At 41.3% G+C, this 20848-nt stretch overlaps 1 protein-coding gene across 9 annotated transcripts in view; it reads left to right on the top strand.

Moving 5' to 3' along the window:
* The window catches only part of ralgapb (Ral GTPase activating protein non-catalytic subunit beta), a 200479-nt gene that overhangs the window by 57778 nt on the left and 121853 nt on the right, over positions 1-20848 (top strand). For 6 of the 9 annotated variants that reach the window (XM_063040976.1, XM_063040975.1, XM_063040971.1 and 3 more), the window contains 2 exons: positions 2334-2378; positions 16302-16453. In XM_063040976.1, the coding sequence (XP_062897046.1) occupies positions 2334-2378; positions 16302-16453 (197 nt within the window). The remainder of the gene's footprint in view (positions 1-2333; positions 2379-16301; positions 16454-20848) is intronic. The other 3 variants (XM_063040979.1, XM_063040978.1, XM_063040977.1) reach the window with 1 other exon arrangement.

Here is a 20848-nt window from a genome sequence, read left to right as displayed (position 1 = left end):
ACCTATCAAATGCTGAAAGGCCTTGATAGAGTGGATGTGGAGAGGATTTCCTATGGTGGGGAAGTCTACGACCAGAGGATGCAGCCTCAGAATAGAGGGGTGTTCTTCAGGAACGGAGATGAGAAGGCAAGAGATTGGTGCTGAGGGGGAAAATAGATCAGTCATGATGAAATGGTTGTGCAGCCTTGATTGCTCTAATGGCTTAATTCTGCTCCTATACCTTATGATCTTATGGTCTTATCATACTAAGGAACTGTTCATCAATCTTAGGTACAGTAGCGTAGTGGTTAGCAGAACACTTTACAGTTCCAGTGACCCAGGTGCAATTCCCACTGCTGTTTGTAAGGAGTCTGTACATTCTCCCCATGACCTTGTGGGTTTCCTCTGGGTGCTCCGGTTTCCTCCCACATTCCAAAGATGTACTGGTTGGTAGGTTAATTGGTCATTGTAAGTTGTCCCATAATTAGACTAGGGTTAATCTGGGAGGTGCTGGATGACGCAGCTCAATGCTGTATCTCAATAAACAAATAACAGTGGGATAGAATCTGTCCTTGACTGGTGAAACTGTGTTTGGCTTCTTAGTTGACACAAAGCATGGAAGTCATCATGCACAGAAACAGTGTCATGACACTGTAATCACCCGCATATCTTTTCATTCCTATCCTTTCGAAAAAGCTGTCAATCTGTCAAACACACTTGAGGCTGTACAGCTGCCTGCTGACCTGGAAAAATGGGCTAAAAAGTCGCAGATAGAATTTAATGCAGACAAATCTGAGGTGTTATGCTTTGGGTGAACAAACTAGGGTAAGACGTGCATAGTGACCGGTGTGCCATAGAACAAAGGGACCTGGGAATACAGATCCATAATTCCCTGAAAGCAGCAAAAGCGCATTGGCCTTCATAAATCAATGTACTGAGTACAGGAGTTGGATATTATGTTGAAATTGAATAAAATTGGAGTATTGTGTGCAGTTCTGTTCACCTACCTACAGAAAAGATACTAATAAGCTTGAAAGAGTGCAGAGAAAATTTACAAGGATGTTGCTGGGATTTGAGGACCTGAGTTATAGATTGAATAGGTTAGAATTTAATTCCCTGAAGTGCAGGAGAATGAGGGGAGATATTTTCAAAGTATACAGAATTATAAGGTATATAGAATGGATAAATGCAAATAAGCTTTTTCCCCTGAGATTGGTTGAGACTAGAACTAAAGGTCATTGGTTAAGGGTGAGAGGTGAAATATTTAAGGAGAGTCTGAGAGGGATCCACTTCACTCACGGTGGTGTGAGTATGCAACGAGCTGCCAGTAGAACTGAATAGTAACATTGAGAAGTTTGGATAGGTACAAGGGTGAGAGGGATGTGGAGGGTTATGGTCTGGATGCAGGTAGATGGGAGTGAGCAGAAGGCCAGGTCAGTACAGGCTAGATCAACCAAAAGGCTTGTTTCAGTGCTGTAGTGCTCTCTCTATGCTGTAGTTTTACTAACTTTGCTTCAGTGGTGCCTGGTTTGAAATACTGATCACAAACCTGCCTACTTAAAGGGTGAAAATGAATCCAAAGATGAAGAGAAAGAACTTGGAAATAAAACTTGGCAAAGTTTGGGTACAGTTAGAAATATCAGTAAGGATAATTATTGAATTAAGCAATTGACTGTTAGAAAGGTGTATCAGAGCTGAGAAAATAATCAATTTAATTCAACAAATAACTTCTGGGAATTGGATAGAAAATGCAATACATCCTGCCATACATTGTACTGTTACCCATTGCAGAGCATTCAGGTCATGGTGAATGTTCAGACTCTCCACTCTACCATCTTGTCCATCATAATACTGCAACTATTAGGTAACCTGTTGCTTTATATTGCATCTGTGTCAAATCAAAATCGATTCACATCCAATGTTCATTCCAAATTTAGTCTTCCATTACCTCCAGTCTAGATTTGTTGTACATACTTAGTCCTGAATACAAAACAAAAGTTTATGGTTGTGTCCAGCAATGGCAAGTTTGAAATTGTATCTGGTGGTGTGCTTTCTTACGGTTAACTTCTCTTTCTAGCTTCTGTACTTTAAGAGCTTCAGCAGATTTCTGAATTTTTTGATCATTCAAAGATGTGGTTTGGATTTTATAGTTGTCACTATATTTGGCATTTTTGCCACTTGTTCATACTTCATGAACTGAATCGATGATTTACAATGGTAAGTTGCTGTGGGAAAGTGATGAAATATGCTCGCTTAAGCCAAATTTAAGTTTAAGAAACCTTTTCTGTGAACCTCATTCACTGAAAACAAGTTGTATATTTTTAAACAGCGCCTTGCTTTTTCTTGTTCCGTAGGCATTGCAAGGATCAATATCATTCGGGAAAGGTTGCCCCCTTATGGTATAAAGTGTTGAGCATTTGGCAGATTCCACCTTTGATCAGTAACATTTGAACTGGAATAAGGGTTACCAATGCACTCCTTTTCTCCTGGCAATCTGATTTATGTTTAAAGCTGCAGTATTCTGTTTTAATAACAATTCTAATAACCATTTTAATTTACAATTCTGAAATTGAAAAAGGATCTAGTGCTTTCCTGGCATATATGATGAATAAATTCTACTCGGGCTTCTAGCCGGGTACAGGTATCTTCATGAAGATGGCCGAGTTTGTCATCAATACGTCTCAGTTATAATTGATACCTGTACCTGGCGTGGAAGTCCAAGAAGAGTTTATTCCATTTCTGAAATTGTTTAATTCATTGAACTATTTGGCAGGTAAAATAGAGTAAAATAATTTATGTAAAGCAGAAATTGCATCCTAGTTGTTACCATATGTGGATCCCTTAAATTGTCATTATCAGTTATGTGGAGATCTTTCCTTGTCTGCAAGTATTTCGAGTTCTGAATCACTGTGGACCCTTGCTGTTCCTTGTGCGGTAAATATCATGCACCAACTCCCCAGTGTCGAGTATAATGTTTTACGAGCAATAACCCCAACTCAATAGTGCAAGAATAGAACTTTGAAATGTATCTCCGTTTTTGTCCATTTCTCTATTTGTAATCTGTATTTATATTTAAGGGTGAAAGCTACTCAGTTACTTTTAAATATTACGAAACTTCAGGTGCACTCTATTATAGCATAGTTTTCCACATTGAAAATCTTTAATTTTATTTCCATTTCCTAACTGAATGCAAAGTACTTACATTACCTGATTCTTCATGCGATGCATTATTTAGTCTAGCCAGAGGATTCCATTTTATTTCCCAGTTGGGACTATAAGACACAAGCCACTCGGCCCATTGAACCTGCTCTGCTATTTCATCATGGCTGATTTATTACCCCCCTCAACCCCACTCTCCTACCTTTTCCCCATAACCATTGACTTGGTCTCCACAGCCATCTGTAGCAATAAATTCCACAGATTCACTACCCACTGGCTCAATAAATTCCTCTTCATCTCTGTTCTAAATGGACATCCCTGTACTTTGAGGCTGTGCCCTCTGGTCCTAGACTCAGACACTATTGGAAGCATCCTCTTCACATTCATTCTGTCTAGGCCTTTCAATATTTGATAGGCTTCAATGAGACCCCTGCTCATTCTTCTAAACTCCAACAAGTAATAGAGTTTTGACCAGTAACCAATCCGGACATTGGAAGTTTGGAGAGGAGGGGACTTCAATCAGGTCTGCTGATCAAGGATAAAAGGCAGGAGCGGATTGCAGTAACATAATAGAGCTTTGACCAGGGACCAGTCAGGATATTGGATTGATTAGTCAGTCAGTCTCTATCTCTATCTCTTTCTCTATGTCTATGTCTATGTCTATGTCTATGTCTATGTCTATCTCTATGTCTATCTCTATCTCTATCTCTATCTCTATCTCTATGTCTATGTCTATGTCTATCTCTCTCTCTCTCGTCCCTGGCGCCGCCGCCGCCCCCCCCCCCCATAGAGAGTTCATGGAGTTGGGTACGAAGTTGAAGGGCAGGACCTCTAGGGTTGTGATCTCAGGATTGCTACCTGTGCCACGTGCTAGTGAAGCTTGAACTGTACAGTTATACTATAGAATGATGCAGTTTAATTTTTGGCTAAGGAGTTGGTGCAGGAGGGATGGCATAAGATTTTAGGATCATTGGGCTCTCTTCTAGGGAAGGTGGGACCAGTACCAAAGGCACAGTTTGCACCTGATCTGGAGGGGGACTAAAATCTTAGCAGGAAGATTTGTTAATGCTGCGTGGTGGGGTTTAAATTAGTGTTGTGGGGGGATGGGAACCAGAGTGACAAAACAGATAGTAGAGAGTTTGTGGAGGCAGATGTTGGTAAGACCTCAAACAAAATCAGGAATCAAAATTGAGAGCATGGTGCAACTAGTGTCCTGAGCTGTCTATACTTCAATGCAAGAAGTATTATAGGAAAGGCAGATAATAGTGCTGAAAATGAGGTAACTGGTTTACAATGTGTGGTGAGAGGCTATTGGTAGGGCAAAATTGCAGTCAACAGGATGAGTTGCACATAACAGGTGGACAAAATTGAAAAGGGTGAATACAGGACTAAAGATGTTATATCTGAATGCACGCAGTATACAGATTAAGGGGAGTTAAACTTGCAGTACTATTGCAGATTGGCAGCTCTGATGTTGTAGGCATCACTGAATCATGGATTATAGCTAGGAGCTTAATGTCCAATGATACACATTGTATCAAAAGGATAGGCAGGAAGGCAGGGGGGTGGCATTCCTCTGTTGGTAAAAAAAAATCAAATAATTAGAAAGAGGTGTTGCTATACCCTGATGGGAATTATATACAGACCCCCAAACAGTAGTAAGGATGTGGCCTACAAATTACAATGGGAGACAGAGAATGTATGATAAAAGGGCAATGTTCCAATAGTCATGGGGGATTTCAATATGCAGGTAGATTGGGAAAATCAGGTTGGTGCTGGATTCCTGGAGAGGGAATTTCTAGAGCCGAAGATATGACTTTTTAGAGCAGTTCGTGGTTGAGCCTATTAGAGGATCAACTATTCTGGATTGGTTGTTATGCAATGAATCAGAATTAATTAGAGAGTTTAAGGTAAAAGAACCCTTTGGGCAAAGTGATTGAATTTGCCTTGAAATTTGAGAAGGAGAAGCTAAAGTCAGATGTATCACCATTACAGTGGAGCAAAGGAAATTACAGAGGCATAAAAGAGGAGTTGGCCAGGATTGATTGGAAAAGAACACTGGCAGGGATGATGGCAGAGCAGCAATGGCTGGAATTTCTGGAAGCAATTCAGAAGGCACAGGATATATACATCCCAAAGAGGAAGTAGTATTCTCAAGAAAAGATGACACAACTGTGGCTAACAAGAGAAGTCAAAGCCAACATGAAAGCCAAAGAGAGGGCATAGAAAAGAGCAAAACTTAGTGGGAAGTGAGAGGAGTGGGAAGCTTCTAAAAACCAGTGGAAGGCAACTGAAAAAGTCATTAAGAAGGTAAAGATTGAATACAAAAGTAGGCTAGACAATGATATTAAAAAGGATACCAAAAGTTTCTTTAGATAGATAAAGGGTAACTAAGAGGCAAGAGTGGATATCGGACCACTGGAAAACAATGCTGGAGAGGTCGTAATGGAAGACAATGAAATGGCGGACTATCTGAATAAGTATTTTGCATCACCCACAAAATACTGGAGGAACTCAGCAGGACTGGAGAAAAAAAGGCAGAGGAGTAGATTTAAAAGGGTGGGGAAAGAGAAAAACACAAGGTGATAGGTGAAACCTGAAGGGGGAGATATGAAGTAAAGAGCTGGGAAGTTGATTGGTGAAAGAGATACAGGTCCGGGGAAGGGGTAATCTGACAGGTGAAGATAGAAAGCTGTGGAAGAAAGAAAAGGGGGGAGAAGCACCAGAGGGAGGTAATGGGCGGGCAAGGAAATAAGGTGAGAGAGGGAAAATGAAATGGGGAATGGTGAAGTAGGGTGGGAGCATTACCGGAAGTTCAAGAAAGCGATGTTCATGTCATCAGGTTGGAATATAAGTTGTTGTTCTTCCAACCTGATTGTGGCCTCATTGCAACAGTAGAGGAGGCCATGGATTGACATTTTAGAATGGGAAATGGAATTAAAATAGGTGGCCACTGGGAGATCCTGCTTTTTCTGGTGGACAGAGCATAGGTGCTTAGCAAAATGGTCTCCTAGTCTACGTCGGGTCTCACCGATATACAGGAGGCCACATTGGGAGCACTGGACACTGTATATGACCCCAACAGGCTCTCAATGATGTGTTGGCTCACCTGGAAGGACTGTTTGGGTCTCTGAATGGTAGTGAGGGAGGAGGTGTAGGGGCAGATGCAGCCCTTGTTCAACTTGCAAGGATAAGTGCCTGGAGGGAAATTAGTGGGGAGGGACAAATGGACAAGGGAGTCACGTAGGGAGCGATCCCTGCAGAAAGCAGAAAGTGGGAGGAGGGAAAGTTGTGCTTGGTGGTGGGTTTCCATTGGAGATGGCGGAAGTTATGGAGAATTATGTGCTGGATGCGGAGGCTGTTGGGGTGGTAGGCGAGGACAAAAGGAACTCTATCTCTGGTAGGGTGGTGGGAGAATGGAGTGAGAGTCTGTGCGTAAAATGGAAGAGATGCAGATCAGGGCAGTGCTGATGGTGGAGGAAGGGAACCCCCTTTCTTTGAAGAAGGAGAACATCTCCTTCATTATGGAATGAAAAGCCTTATCCTGAAAGCAGATGTGGTGGAGACTAAGGAACTGAGGGAAGAGGATGGTGTTTTTACAAGCAACAGGGTGGGTGGAGGTATAGGCCAGGTAGCTGTGGGAGTCTGTGAGTTTGTAATATACATCAGTAGATAAGCTGTCTCCAAAGAAGAAGACAGAGAGATCATTAGAGGGGAGGGTTTGTCAGAAATGGACCAGGTAAATTTGAGGACAGGGTGGAAGTTGGAGGCAAAGTGGATGAAGACAGCAAGTTCAATATGGGTGCAGGAAGTAGCACCAATGCAATTGTCGATATAGCGTAGGACAAGTGTGGGACAGTCACCAGTGTAGGTTTAGAGGCCTCCTTGGTGGGGGATGGAGGTGTTTAGGGACTGGACATCCGTAGTAAAAATAAGATGATGGGGGCCAGGGAACTTGAAATCATTAAAAAGATCTGGAGCCTGTGAAGGGTCATGGATGTGGGTAGGAAGGTAGGTTGGAAGTATTTTGCATCAGTCTTCACTGTGGAAGACATTAGCAATGTGTTGGAAGTTCCAGGTGTTGGGTCACGAAGTGTGTCAAGTTATCATTACTTGAGAGAAGGTTCTTGGGAAACTGAAAGGTCTGAAGAAGGATAAATCACCTGGACTAGATGGTATACACCCCAGAACTTTGAAGGAGGTGGCTGAAGAGATTGTGGAGGCATTAGTGATGATCTTTCAAGAATCACAAGACTCTGGAATGATTCTGTAAGACTAGAAAATTACAAATATCACTCCACTCTTCAAGAAGGGAGGGAGGTGGAAGAAAGGTAATTATAGGCCAGTTAGTCTGAAGTGGTTGGGAAGATGTTGGAGTCAATTGTTAAGGATGAGGTCTCAGGGTACTTGGAGGTACGTGATAAAATAGGCTGTCGTCAGTATGGTTTCCTCAAGTGAGAATCTTGCCTGACAAATCTGTTGGAATTCTTTGAGAAATAACAGGCAGAATAGACAAAAGGAAAATCGGTTAATGTTATGTACTTAGATTTTCAGAAGGAGCCACACATGAGGCTGCTTATCAAGCTATGAGCCCATGGTATTACAGGAAAGATTCTAGCATGGATAAAGCAGTGGCTCATAGGCAGGAGGCAAAGAGTGGGAATAACCGACTGACTGCCGGTGACTAGTGGTGTTCCACACGAGTCTGTGTTGGGGCCAATTTTTTTACGTTATATGTCAATAATTTGAATGATGAAATTAATGGCTTTGATGCTAAGTTTGCAGACGATATGAAGATAGGTGGAGGGACAAGTAGTTTTGAGGAAGTAGAGAAACTACAGGACAGACAGATTTGGAGAATGGGCAAAGAAATGGTAGATGGAGTACTGTGTCGGGAAGTGTATGGTCATGCACTTTGGTAGAAAAAACAAAAGGGTTGACTACTTTCTAAATGGAAAGAAATTATAAAAAACTGAGGTGCAAAGGGACTTGGGGTCCTTGTGTAGGATTCCCTAAAGGTTAATTTGCAGGTTGAGTCTATGGTGAGGAAGGCAAGTGCAATGTTAGTATTCATTTCAAGAAGGCTAGAATATAAAAGCATGGATGTAATACTGAAACTTTATAAAACACTAATGAGGCCTCACTTGGAGTATTATGAGCAGGTTTGGCCCTTTATCTTAGAAAGGATGTGCTGAAACTGGAGAGGATTCAAAGGAGGTTCACAAAAATGTTTCCAGGATTGAACAGCTTGTCATATGAAGAGCATTTGATGGCTCTGTGTCTGTATTCACTAGAATTCAGTTGAATGAGGGGTGACCTCACTGAAAGCTCTGGAATGGTGAAAGGCTTTGATAGAGTGAATCTGGATAGATGCATAGATGCTGCCTATGGTGGAAGAGTCTAAGACCTGAGGACACAGTATAAATCCGTCCTTTTAGAAGGGAAATGAGGAGGAATTTCTTTACCCAGAGAGTGGTGTATCTGTGGAATTCTTTCCCACAGGCAGCTGTGGAGGACAAGTCTTTCTGTATATTTAAGGCAGAGGTTGATGAAATGGTGGAGCAAACTCGATGGGCCGAGTGGCCTAATTTTGTTCCTATATCTTTTGGTCTAATGGTCTACCTCCTGCAGGTTAATAACGAACACATGACTCTTACATGAAATGGCTATTTGGTCTCTGAAATCGTCTCTGACATTTGATAAGAACATGGCTGAACTGAGTGTAACCGAGATTTTGCATTCCTGTCGGCTCATTGTAACCTCTCACTTCCTTGTTTATCAAATATCTATCTACCTCAGCTTTTAAAATATTCAAAGTCCTTACTTCTACTACATTTTGAGGAAAACTATTCTAAACACCTTCTGAGAGGGAAATGTCACCTCATCTGTCTGAAGTGGCTGGCTTGATATGTTTAAACAATGATTCCCTGATTTAGATTCTCCCAGGATGAAGCATTCAGATTCATCCTGTTAATACCACTCAGGATCACATGTTTCATTCAGTTTTCTCTTGCCTATCTCATCTGTAACAGATTCCAGCTTAGCCTATCCAAATATTTCTCATAAGGCAAACTTTCCATTCCGAACATTTGGCAAGTAAACAGCCGTAAATCCAAAGACAGTATGACAGATCTGTTCGCAGCAATGACCTTGTATCTGGAGTATAATCTCCCACTGTTGTATTCAATTCCCTGAGCAATACACCTGATGTTCTTTCAGCTTCCCTACAGTAGCAGCATGCTGCAGCATTTCACTTCTTGGCTCAAATGCTTTTTATTTTGATTAAAGAGCTTAAGGTAAAAGAAGCCTTGGGGGAGTGATCATAATATGATTGAGTTCACCCTGACAATTGAGAAGGAAAAGCTGAAGTCAGATGTATCAGTGTTACAGTGCAGTAAAGGGAATTATGGAGGCATGAGAGAGGAGTTGGCCAAAATTGATTGGAAAAGAACAGCTGACAGGGATGACGGCAGAGCAACAATGGCTTAAGTTCTGGAAGGAAATCAGAAGGCACAGGACATGTACGTCCCGAAGAGGAAGAAGTATTCTAAAAGCAAGATGACATAACTGTGGCTAACAAGAGAAGTCGAAGCCAACATAAAAGCCAAAGAGAGGGCATAGAATAGAGCAAAAATTAATGGGAAGTGAGAGGATTAGGAAGCTTCTAAAAACCAACAGAAAGCAACTAAAAAAGTCATTAAGAATGTCAAGATGGAACATTGAAAGTAAGCTAACTAATATTAAAGAGGATACCATATGTTTTTTTGGATACATAAAGTGTAAAAGAGAGGCAAGAGTGGAAATCAGACCACTGGAAAACATTACTTGAGAGTTAATAATGTGGGGACAAGGAAATGACAGACGAACTGAATCAGTATTTTGCATCAGTCTTTACTGTGGAAGACACTAGGAGTATGGTGGAAGTTTGAGAGTGTCAGAGGTCAGAAGTGTGTGAAGTTGCCATTACAAGGGGGAAAGTTCTTGGGAGACTGAAAGGTCTGAAGGTAGAGCAATCATCAAGTCCAGATGGTGTACACCCCATGGTTCTGAAAGAGGTGACTGAAGAGATTGTGGGGACATTAGTAATGATCTTTCAAGAATTACTAGATTCTGAAATGATTCTGGAAGACTGGTAAATTGCAAGTGTCACTTCACTCTTCAAGAAGGGAGACAGACAAAAGAAAGGAAATTATAGCCGCAAGCACGAGAAAATCTGTAGATGCTGGAGATTCAAGCAACACACATCAAAGTTGCTTGTAAACGCAGTAGGCCAGGCAGCATCTTTAGGAAGAGGTACAGTCGACATTTTGGGCCAAGACCCTTTGTCAGGACTAAATGAAAGAAGAGCTAGTAAGAGGATTTGAAACGTCGACCGTACCTCTTCCTAGAGATGCTGCCTGGCCTACTGCGTTCACCAGCAACTTTGATGTGTGTTGGTTAAAGGAAATTATAGGCCTGTTGGTCTGATCTCAGAGGTTGGGAAGATGTTGGAGTCCAATAGTAACGATGAGGTCTCAGCATACTCATGATAAAATAGGCTGTAATCAGCATAGTTTCCTCAAGGGAAAATCTTGCATGACAAATCTGTTGGAATTCTTTGAAAAAATAACAAGCAGGATAGACAAAGGAGAATCAGTTGATGTTGTGTACTTGGATTTTCAGAAGGCCTTTGACAAGGTGCCACACATAGTCTGCTTACAAGCTACGAGCCCGCGGTATTACAGGACATTAGCATGGATAGAGCATTGGCTAATTGACAGGAGGCAAAGAGTGGGAATAAAGGGAGCCCTTCCTGGTTGCCAGCTGGTGACTAGTGGTGTTCCACAGTGGTCTGTGTTGGAACTGCTTCTTTGTACATTATATGTCAATGACTTGGGTGATGAAATTGATCGCTTTGTTGCAAAGTTTGCAGATCATGTGAAGATAGGTGAAGGGGCAAGTAGTTGTGAGGAAGTAGAGAGGCTACAGATTAGAAAATGGGCAAAAAAAAAGGCAGATGAAATACAGTGTCAGGAAGTGTATGGTCATGCACTTTAGAAGAAGAAATGAAAGAGTGGTATTTTCTAAATGGAGAGAAAATTCAAAAACCTGAGGCGCAAAGCGAGTTGGGAGTCCTCGTGCAGGATTTCTTGGAGGTTAATTTGCACGTTGAGTCTATGGTGAGGAAGGAAAACACAATGTTAGCATTCCTTTCAAGAGGACTATTTATAAAAGCAAGACGTAATGTTGAGACTTTATAAAGCACTGATGAGGCCTCACTTGGAGTATTGTGAGCAGTTTTGTGCCACTTATCTTAGAAACAATGTGCTAAAACTGGATAGGGTTCAAAGGAAGTTCATGAAAATGATTCCAGGATTGTATGGTGTGTCATATGAAGAGCATTTAATGGTTCTGGACCTGTGTTCACTAGAATTCAGAAGAATGAGGGCTGACCTCATTGAAACCTATCAAATGGTGAAAGGAATTGATAAAGTGGATGTGGAGGGGATGTTTCCTATGGTGGGAAAGTCTAGGACCAGAGGACACGTCCTCAGAGTAGAGGGATGTCCTTTTAGTATGGAGATGAGGAAAAATTTCTTTAGCCGGAGAGTGGAGGATCTGTGGAATTTGTTGCTGCATGCATCTGAGGTCTTTACAAATATTTAAGGCAGAGGTTGATAAATTCTTGATTGGTCAAGGCATAAAGGGATATGGGGAAAAGGCAGGAGATTGGGGCTGAGAGGAATAATAGATCAGCCATGATGAAATGGTGGAGCAGACTCGATGGGCCAAATGGCCTAATTTTGCTCCTATATCTTGGTCTTATGGTCATACTTCTTTCTCCCACATTGGCCAGACCTTTACCACACACCTAATCTATTCACATTTTTTTACAACTTATTTTCTTTTATGTATTTGTGGCATCTGAAAAATTAGTAACCATACCTTCACCCAAATCATTTACATAAATTATAAATGGTTGCGACACAGCTCCACACCATTCATTTGAGGAAAAGACCCATTTCTTCAGTTTCTGTGGCGTTCCAGTCTTCCATCCATGACAATACGTTGTAAACTTTTATTTTCTACAATAACCTTTTGAGGATTATCCAAAGCTTTGTGAAAACCTCATCTACTCGTTCCCTCTTTCCCACAGCACATTACATGAACACACTTCTAGGCTACAAGTGGGGTGAATGAAGGTAGGTGGGTATAGCGTGTGAAATAGTGAAAACATAAAACCATATCATGACTGGTACGATGCATTTTTTTAAAGCTTGAGATGGGAAGTCGAAATTTGCAGTTTGTGGGCCTCACGTGTTCAGAATTGTAATTTGCGAATAGCAATTATCAGTCTACGTAATCAGCCCAGTGCACTTTTATCTCCAGCTTTCCAATTGGTCTTCCCTTTTATCTAATATCAACTAAGGGCTGACAGGAAGTATTTGAATAGCTTTCTGGGCAAATCTATAAGAATACTGCATCTTTAAGATGTTTCAATAAAGTTGTCAATAGAGGAAATGATTTTTTTTGTTTCAACCTTTTTGCTAATTTGATTTTCCTTTTGTTTAAATGAATATCAATTACTGTGCTCTGATATTGATTATTCTTATTTCACAGCTCAATAGTTTGCTGACTAAGAACCAGGTAGAAGCTGGTGCCACCTGCAGCATAATTTGAATGCTAAATCTGAAATCTTTGCCCCAGTTAGAGTTGGTGCAAGTGAAAGAAAGATATTAGTGCTTGCATGTTCTGTCGGTTGGGGGTTTGTTCGTTTCTCTTTCTCTGCTCCCTTTCTAGAGGCAGGCAATGAAACACAAGTAGCAAATGTTCTCCTAGCCTACTTAAGTGTTGATAATTATCATTTGAGTGTTGTCAAAGATTGAGATGTCATCAAAAATATCTAAACACCCAGCATGCAAGCAATAGATATCATGAAAAAAGCACTGAGACTAAAGATGCTCAAGATTCAAGGTTGTTTAATGCAATTTCTAGTAAACAAGTGTAAAGGAGAATGAAATAATTGTTTAAACACAATAGGATAAATAACGTAACAATTTAAAAAATACACAGCAAAAATAGATATATAAGATAGTGAGTGTGTGTGTGTTTATATATATATGTATATGTGTATGTATGTGTGTATGTGTGTGTGTGTGTGTGTATATATATATGTGTGTGTGTGTGTATGTATGTATGTGTGTATATATATATATATATATATATTAATTGTATGTCCATAAAGTGATGCTGGGCACAGGAGTGTCTGTACATAAGGTGACACTGACAGGAAATGATAAAGTAGTGATGGTTTGGGGTGTGGAGGGATGGGTTAGTGAGTGGAGGTGTTGATCAGCCTTACTACTGCTTGGGGAAAGTAACTGTTTATGAGCCTGGTGTTCCTGGCATGGACGCTACGTAGCCTCCTTCCTGATGGGGATGAGGCAAACAGTCCATGAGCAGGGTAGGTGGGATCCTTCATGTTGTTACCGGCCCTTTTCTGGCACCTTTTTGTATGTATGTTGTTGATGGCGAGTAGGCTGGTGTCAGTGATGCTTTGGGCAATTTTGACTACCTGTTGTAAAGGCTTCCTGTCTACTGCAGTGCAGTTTCCATACCATGCAATGATGCAGCTTGTTAGAATGCTCTCTGCTGCACATCTGTAGAATACTGTAGATGTGCAAAGTACAGCTCTCATCAGCCTCCTCTGAAATTAGAGGCGTTGGTGAATTTCCTGATGGTGTGTGATGTTTTCTGGGACCATGAGAGGTTGTGCAAGATGTACACTCCTAGGAGCTTGAAACTTTTCAGTTTCCACTGCTGTACCACTGATGTACATGGTGGTGTGAGTGGTGCAAATTCTCCTGAAGTTGATAACCATTTCCTTTGTCTTGCTGACATGGTGGAAATGTATGTTACTTACTGAAAAAGAAACATTGAAAAAACAGAGGATTAGAGGTTGGGAAAGTGTAAGTATATGGAGAATTCTCTCAAAGTACCAGCATAGACTTGATGGACCAAATAGTCTCCTCCACTGTATCATATATGGAGTTTTGAGTATAGATTCTTCAACTTATTTTGTTTGAAACATGCCCAGGAGATGGTTTTATTTTCTCATGATCTTTGCAAATCAGGAGGAGACCACCTCTAAAATAAAATCTTTGTTATTTTTCCATTCTCCCTCTTAACAGGATAGATTCATGGACAAAGGCTTCCCTCCCCCAGACAGAAATGTCTAGAAAATGGTCTGAAAGTAAGGGATCAGCCATTCAGGACAGAGATGAGAAGAAGTCTCTTCACCAAATGTATAGTTATCTTACCTAAGAGTGTTTTGCAGGTTCAGTTACGGTGACAGGGATCAATAAGTTTTTGGAAATCTTTGTATATGGGGTTATATGAAGTGTGGTACTCAATACGAATAAAGCACTGCAGGTTGTGCTTGCACAAGGTTTAGTAAAGCTGAAGTGTGGAGCTCTTTTATTCTTTAAATCCTACCTCATTGTCAGAGATCAAAATTTCATTAACTTCTCTATTTGTATCTTTGGAGCGAGATAAACTGTGAAAGCTAAGTAGCTAGTGAAGGGAAGCAGAGTTAGATGAGTTAGAACTGTGTGCAAAAGGAGAGGATAAATATGGAAAGAATATCAACAGGAGGTGATTTGGTCTTCTGGTTGTTTCTGCTATTCAGTTCGATTCCAGTTATTTTGTATTTTAACCGTCAGCAAATGATGAATTGGTTCACTATGCTTTAACTCCATTTGCCTGGTCCATTCCACAGATGTTTAACCAATATTTTTACATCAGTCTTAAAGTTCTCAGTCATTCTCGAGACTGCAGCACCTTGATCAGAATACTTCTCATTTGTACTTGGGTAAATATAATGCAAATCTTTGTAATATTTTCTCAGTTTAACCCAATTTGTCCTGATGTTACCATGATTCTGTGCTGAAATGTATCCTCGACCTAAGGAGTTTTGGATCTCTCTGGATAGATCAGTTAAAAATCCTTCTCTATAATTTTAAGTTTTTACAGCCATACAGCACAGAAGCAGATCCTTTAGCCTGTGCCAACCATCAATTATCCATCTATAATAATCTTTTTGCCAGCATTTGGTCTATAGCCTTCCACACATTGGCAATTCAAGTGCTTGTGTAGAAGTTTTAAGAGAAGCTAATCTGTAACACTGTTGCAAGTTACATCCTTGAGGACTAGGAAGCATAACAATACTACCAAAACATAGCAGAAATGTATATGAATGATGATTTTACTATTCACATCAAGAATCTAATATTTTGTTTCACATGAGACATTTCTATTCTGTCTCTTTAAGTTTGAATGTTCTTTGTCACAGTGGATTTCAAAATAATCAGCTCAAACAAGACATTGAGAGCAGTTTGAAGGAAGAACTAGAAAGAATGAAGAAATACTTTGTTTTCCTAGAGCTATGAAAAAGATTAAACTAGCAGCTGTGTGTTTGGTAAAAACTAATGTAGTCAAGAAGCTATGAATACTTATGAAGTTCAGTGAGTTCCTATAAAGGAACCATTGATCCCAGTGGTTTATAAGCTCTGTGAGAAAGCTTCCAACTTGCTAATTATTGCTTATTTATGGAACTGCAGATAAACTTCTGCTGTGGAACAAGCCATTCTCACTCACAGTACACTAATACAGTAGTACCTCTCAGATTCTCTCTGGAGAGACCTAAAGCTAACTTGAGTGGGGCTTAGTCTGATCATAGCTCTGCATAGACCTGAGTATTGTGGAGACACGTGCAGGTGCCCTTGAGTCTCAGTGTAGAAGGGTTAATTTGGAAAATGAAGTGCTTTTCTCCCAAGCAGGGTAGAATTAACTCTGTCTTGGAATTCATATAACCTGTCAGCAAATGATGAATTGCTTCCCTGTCCAGATCTTCACGGTGTCAGTGGAGTTGCTTAATTGAGATTTATGCCTCTGTACAGTACCTAGATAACATGCTTTCAAAGGAAAACATTTTTAACAAAAAGCTGTCTCATGCTGCATGGGTGAAGCCAGCCATTTTAGTCAGCTGTTACTGTTGACTGTTCTCTGTAAGCTGTCCTGCACTAAACATTTCCTTTCCAAATTTGTACTAAACTGGTGGGGCAGCTTGAATTGGATCTGGGAGTTAATGGCCGTGTTTTATACATCTGTGTTTCCTTTTGCAGGTATTTCCCGGCCCCGTTCTGACAGTGCTCCTCCAACGCCAGTGAATAGGCTAAACATGCCACAGGCAAGCAATACGATGAACACAACTCCCCCTCACAGCAGGAGGATGCGCTCCGTTACTGTTACCAAGGCAACTGTTAAAACAAGCTCAGTAAGCTGCTGCCATCTTACTTTCTTTGTGTTCAGTGTTCTATCCCTTTGCCCCCTTGTCCCTCACCAGCACCTGAACCTGCTGGAATCATCAAAAATTTTCATCTGGACAGTCACTCCCTCCCATCCACCCACCTCACAATCTCTTTGACCCCTGCCATGAGATAGGAGGTACCATAGCATAAGGACTGTTAGGATGGGAAACAGTTTCTTCCCCCAAGCTGTGAAACTATTGAATTCCCTGCCACCACACAGGTCTCATTACATATGAAGTGCCAATGGCATTATACTGAATACTTTTTTAACTTGTCTGTAAATGTACCTTATGCTTAATGTGTATAGGTATAAATGTGCATGGTTAGAAACATAGAAAACCTACAGCACAATACAGGCCCTTCGGCCCACAATGCTGTGTCAAACATGTACGTACTTTAGAAATTACCTAGGGTTACCCATAGCCCTCTATTTTTCTAAGCTCCATGTACCTATCCAGGAGTCTCTTAAAAGACCCTATCGTTTCCACCTCCACCACCGTTGCTGGCAGCCCATTCCACACACTCACTGCTCTCTGCGTTTAAAAAAAAACAACTTAACCCTGACATCTCCTCTGTACATACTTCCAAGCACCTTAAAGCTATTGAATGACAGTAAACTAGAACTTGATCTGCACCACTCTAGAATATCACCATTGAATGGTGCAAAGTTTGTGATGGGGAGGCACAGTAGCATAGCGGTTTTCGCAATTGCTTTACAGCACTAGCTATCACCATTTGGGATTCCATCCCCGCTGCTGTTTGTATGTCTTCCCCATGACTGCATGGGTTTCCTCCAGGTCCTCCAGTTCGTCCCATACTTCAAAGACATATAGGTTAAGGTTAGTAAATTGTGGGCATGCTGTTGTGGTGCCAGAAGCATGGTGAGACTTGCAGGTTGCCCCCTCAGACTGTGTTGGTTATTGACGCAAACACCTTTCACTGAATATTTTGATGTTTCGGTGTACTTTTACAATAAAGCTGATCTTTCTTTCATCTTTCATTTTCCAGTGATGAGCATAAAAATTCCTCTTATCTCTACCTTGCAGTCTTCCCCCTTGTCTCCCATAAGCTAGGTTCAAGGAAACAGGATTCTAATCCTTAAACTAATGTCTGTAAAGCTCCAAAATTAGCTTCAAAACATTTGGTACGTAATACCAAAGTGGGAGTTCTCAAAGAGATAATCTACGTAGGTTATTCTAACCCCCAGTTAGGATTAGTGAGTTGTGGACATGTGTTGGCACCAGAAACGTGACGGCCATGGGCTGTCCCCAGCACATCCCCGCTGATTTGATTTGATGCAAACAACACATTACCCTGCATGTTTCCATGTCCAGTATATGTAACAAATCACGTTAATTTTTAATGAAAGGATATATTGACAATTTTCCAGATTTTTGCAAACCTTACAAAATCCCTTCTGTTCCATTAGCTACAGTAAGTACGGAAGTTGAGGATAGTATTGAATTGATTTGTATACCTACTGACTATATCCCATGTGTCCTTATTTATGACAATGCACTGGCCTGTAACTCTTGAGCTTTCCCAGGTGTCCTGGCTGCACATCAAAACAAACAAACCCTTTTCATCTTGTGAAGTTTCAGAACATAGAGTCAAAGAGTCACTGGAAGACAGAGTTCAGAGTTAATGAACCGGAGGTGATTAGAGAGATTGAGGTGAAGGAACCCTTAGGAGGCAGTGATCATAACATGATTGAGTTCACTGTGAAATTTGGAAAAGAGAAGCTGAAATCCAATGTGTCGGTATTTCAGTGGAGTAAAGGAAATTATAGTGGCATGAGAGAGGAACTGGCCAAAGTTGAGTGGAAAGAGACACTGGCGGGAAAGACAGCAGAGCAGCAGTGGCTGGAGTTTATGTGAGAAGTGAGGAAGGTGCAAGACAGGTATATTCCAAAAAAGAAGAAATTTTCAAATGGAAAAAGGATGCAACCGTGGCTGACAAGAGAAGTCAAAGCCAAAGTTAAAGCAGAGGAGAGGGCATACAAGGAAGCAAAAATTAGTGGGAAGACAGAGGATTGGAAAGTTTTTGAAAGCTTACAAAAGGAAACTAAGAAGGTCATTAAGAGGGAAAAGATGAACTATGAAAGGAAGCTGGCTAATAATATCAAAGAGGATACTAAAAGCTTTTTCAAGTATATAAAGTGTAAAAGACAGGTGAGAGTAGATATAGGACTGATAGAAAATGACGCTGGAAAATTGTAATGGGAGATAGGGAGATAAGGAGATGGTGGAGGAACTGAATGAGTATTTTGCATCAGTCTTCACTGAGGAAGACATCAGCAGTATACCGGACCCTCAAGGGTGGCAGGGAAGAGAAGTGTGCACAGTCACAATTACGACAGAGAAAGTACTCAGGAAGCTGAATAGTCTAAAGGTAGATAAATCTCCAGGACCAGATGGAATGTACCCTCATCTTCTGAAGGAAGTAGCTGTGGAGATTGTGGAGGCATCATTGATAATCTTTCAAAAGTCAATAGATTCTGGCATGGTTCCGGAGGACTGGAAGATTGCAAATGTCACTCCGCTATTTAAGAAGGGGGCAAGGAAACAAAAAGGAAATTATAGACCTGTTAGCTTGACATCGGTGGTTGGGAAGTTGTTGGAATCGATTGTCAAGGATGAGGTTACGGAGTACCTGGAGGCATATGGCAAGATAGGCAGAACTCAGCATGGTTTCCTTAAAGGAAAATCCTGACTGACAAACCTATTACAATCTTTTGAGGAAATTACAAGTAGGCTAGACAAGGGAGATGCAGTGGGTGTTGTATATTTGGATTTTCAGAAGGCCTTTGACAAGGTGCCACACATGAGGCTACTTAACAAGATAGGAGCCCATGGAATTACGGGAAAGTTGCATACGTGGATAGGGCGTTGGCTGATTGGCAGGAAACAGAGAGTGGGAATAAAGGGATCCTACTCTGGTTGGCTGCCGGTTACCAGTGGTGTTCCATAGGGCTCCGTGTTGGGGCTGCTTCTTTTTACATTATATATCAACGATTTGAATTATGGAATAGATGGCTTTGTGGCTAAGCTTGCTGATGATACAAAGATAGGTAGAGGGGCCGGTAGTGCTGAGGAAACAGAGAGCCTGCAGAGAGACTTGGATAGATTGGAAGAATGGGCAAAGAAGTGGCAAATGAAATACAATGTTGGAAAGCGTATGGTTATGCACTTTGGCAAGAAATAAACGAGCAGACTATTATTTAAATTGGGAGAGAATTCAAAGTTCTGAGATGCAACGGGACTTGGGAGTCCTCGTGCAGGATACCTTTAAGGTTAACCTCCAGGTTGAGTCGGTAGTGAAGAAGGCGAATGCAATGTTGGCATTCATTTCTAGAGGAATAGAGTATAGGAGCAGGGATGTGATGTTGAGGCTCTATAAGGCACTGGTAAGACCTCACTTGGAGTACTGTGGGCAGTTTTGGTCTCCTTATTTAAGAAAGGATGTGCTGTCGTTGGAGAGGGTACAGAGAAGATTCACAAGAATGATTCCGGGAATGAGAGGGTTAGCATATGAGGAACGTTTGTCCGCTCTTGGACTGTATTCCTTGGAGTTTAGAAGAATGAGAGGGGACCTCATAGAAACATTTTGAATGTTGAAAGGCATGGACAGAGTGGATGTGGCAAAGTTGTTTCCCATGATGGGGGAGTCTAGTACAAGAGGGCATGACTTAGGATTGAAGGGTGCCCATTCAGAACTGAGATGCGAAGAAATTTTTTTAGTCAGAGGGTGGTGAATCTATGGAATTTGTTGCCATGGGTGGCAGTGGAGGCCAAGACATTGGGTGTATTTAAGGCAGAGATTGATAGGTATCTGAGTAGCCAGGGCATCGAAGGTTATGGTGAGAAGGCGGGGGACTGCGACTAAATGGGTGAATGGATCAGCTCATGATAAAATGGCAGAACAGACTCAATGGGCCGAATGGCTAGCTTCTGCTCCTTTGTCTTATGGTCTTATGAGGAAGTGGAGGGATGGGTTAATAAATTTGCTGAATTCACAAAGTTTGGGTGTGTTGTGGATAATGTGGAGGGCTGTCAGAGGTTACAGCGGGACATTGATAGGATGCAGAACTGGGCTGAGAAGTGGCAGATGGAGTTCAACCCAGGTGAGTGTGAGGTAGTTCATTTTGGTAGGACAAATATGATGGCAGAATATAGTGTTAATGGTAAGACTCTTGGCAGTGTGGAGGTTCAGAGGGATCTTGGAGTCCGAGTCCACAGGACACTCAAAGCTCCTATGCAGGTTAACTCTGTGGTTAAGAAGGTATACAGTGTATTGGCCTTCATCAATCGTGGGATTGAGTTTAAGAGCCAAGAGGTAATGTTGGCAGCTACATAGGACCC

This window comes from Mobula hypostoma, chromosome 2 (genome assembly GCF_963921235.1).
Source record: "Mobula hypostoma chromosome 2, sMobHyp1.1, whole genome shotgun sequence".
In the NCBI taxonomy this organism is placed as follows: Eukaryota; Metazoa; Chordata; class Chondrichthyes; order Myliobatiformes; family Myliobatidae; genus Mobula; species Mobula hypostoma.
The sequence above is the reverse complement of the archived record's forward strand: the minus strand, read 5'-3'. Positions and strand labels throughout refer to the sequence as shown.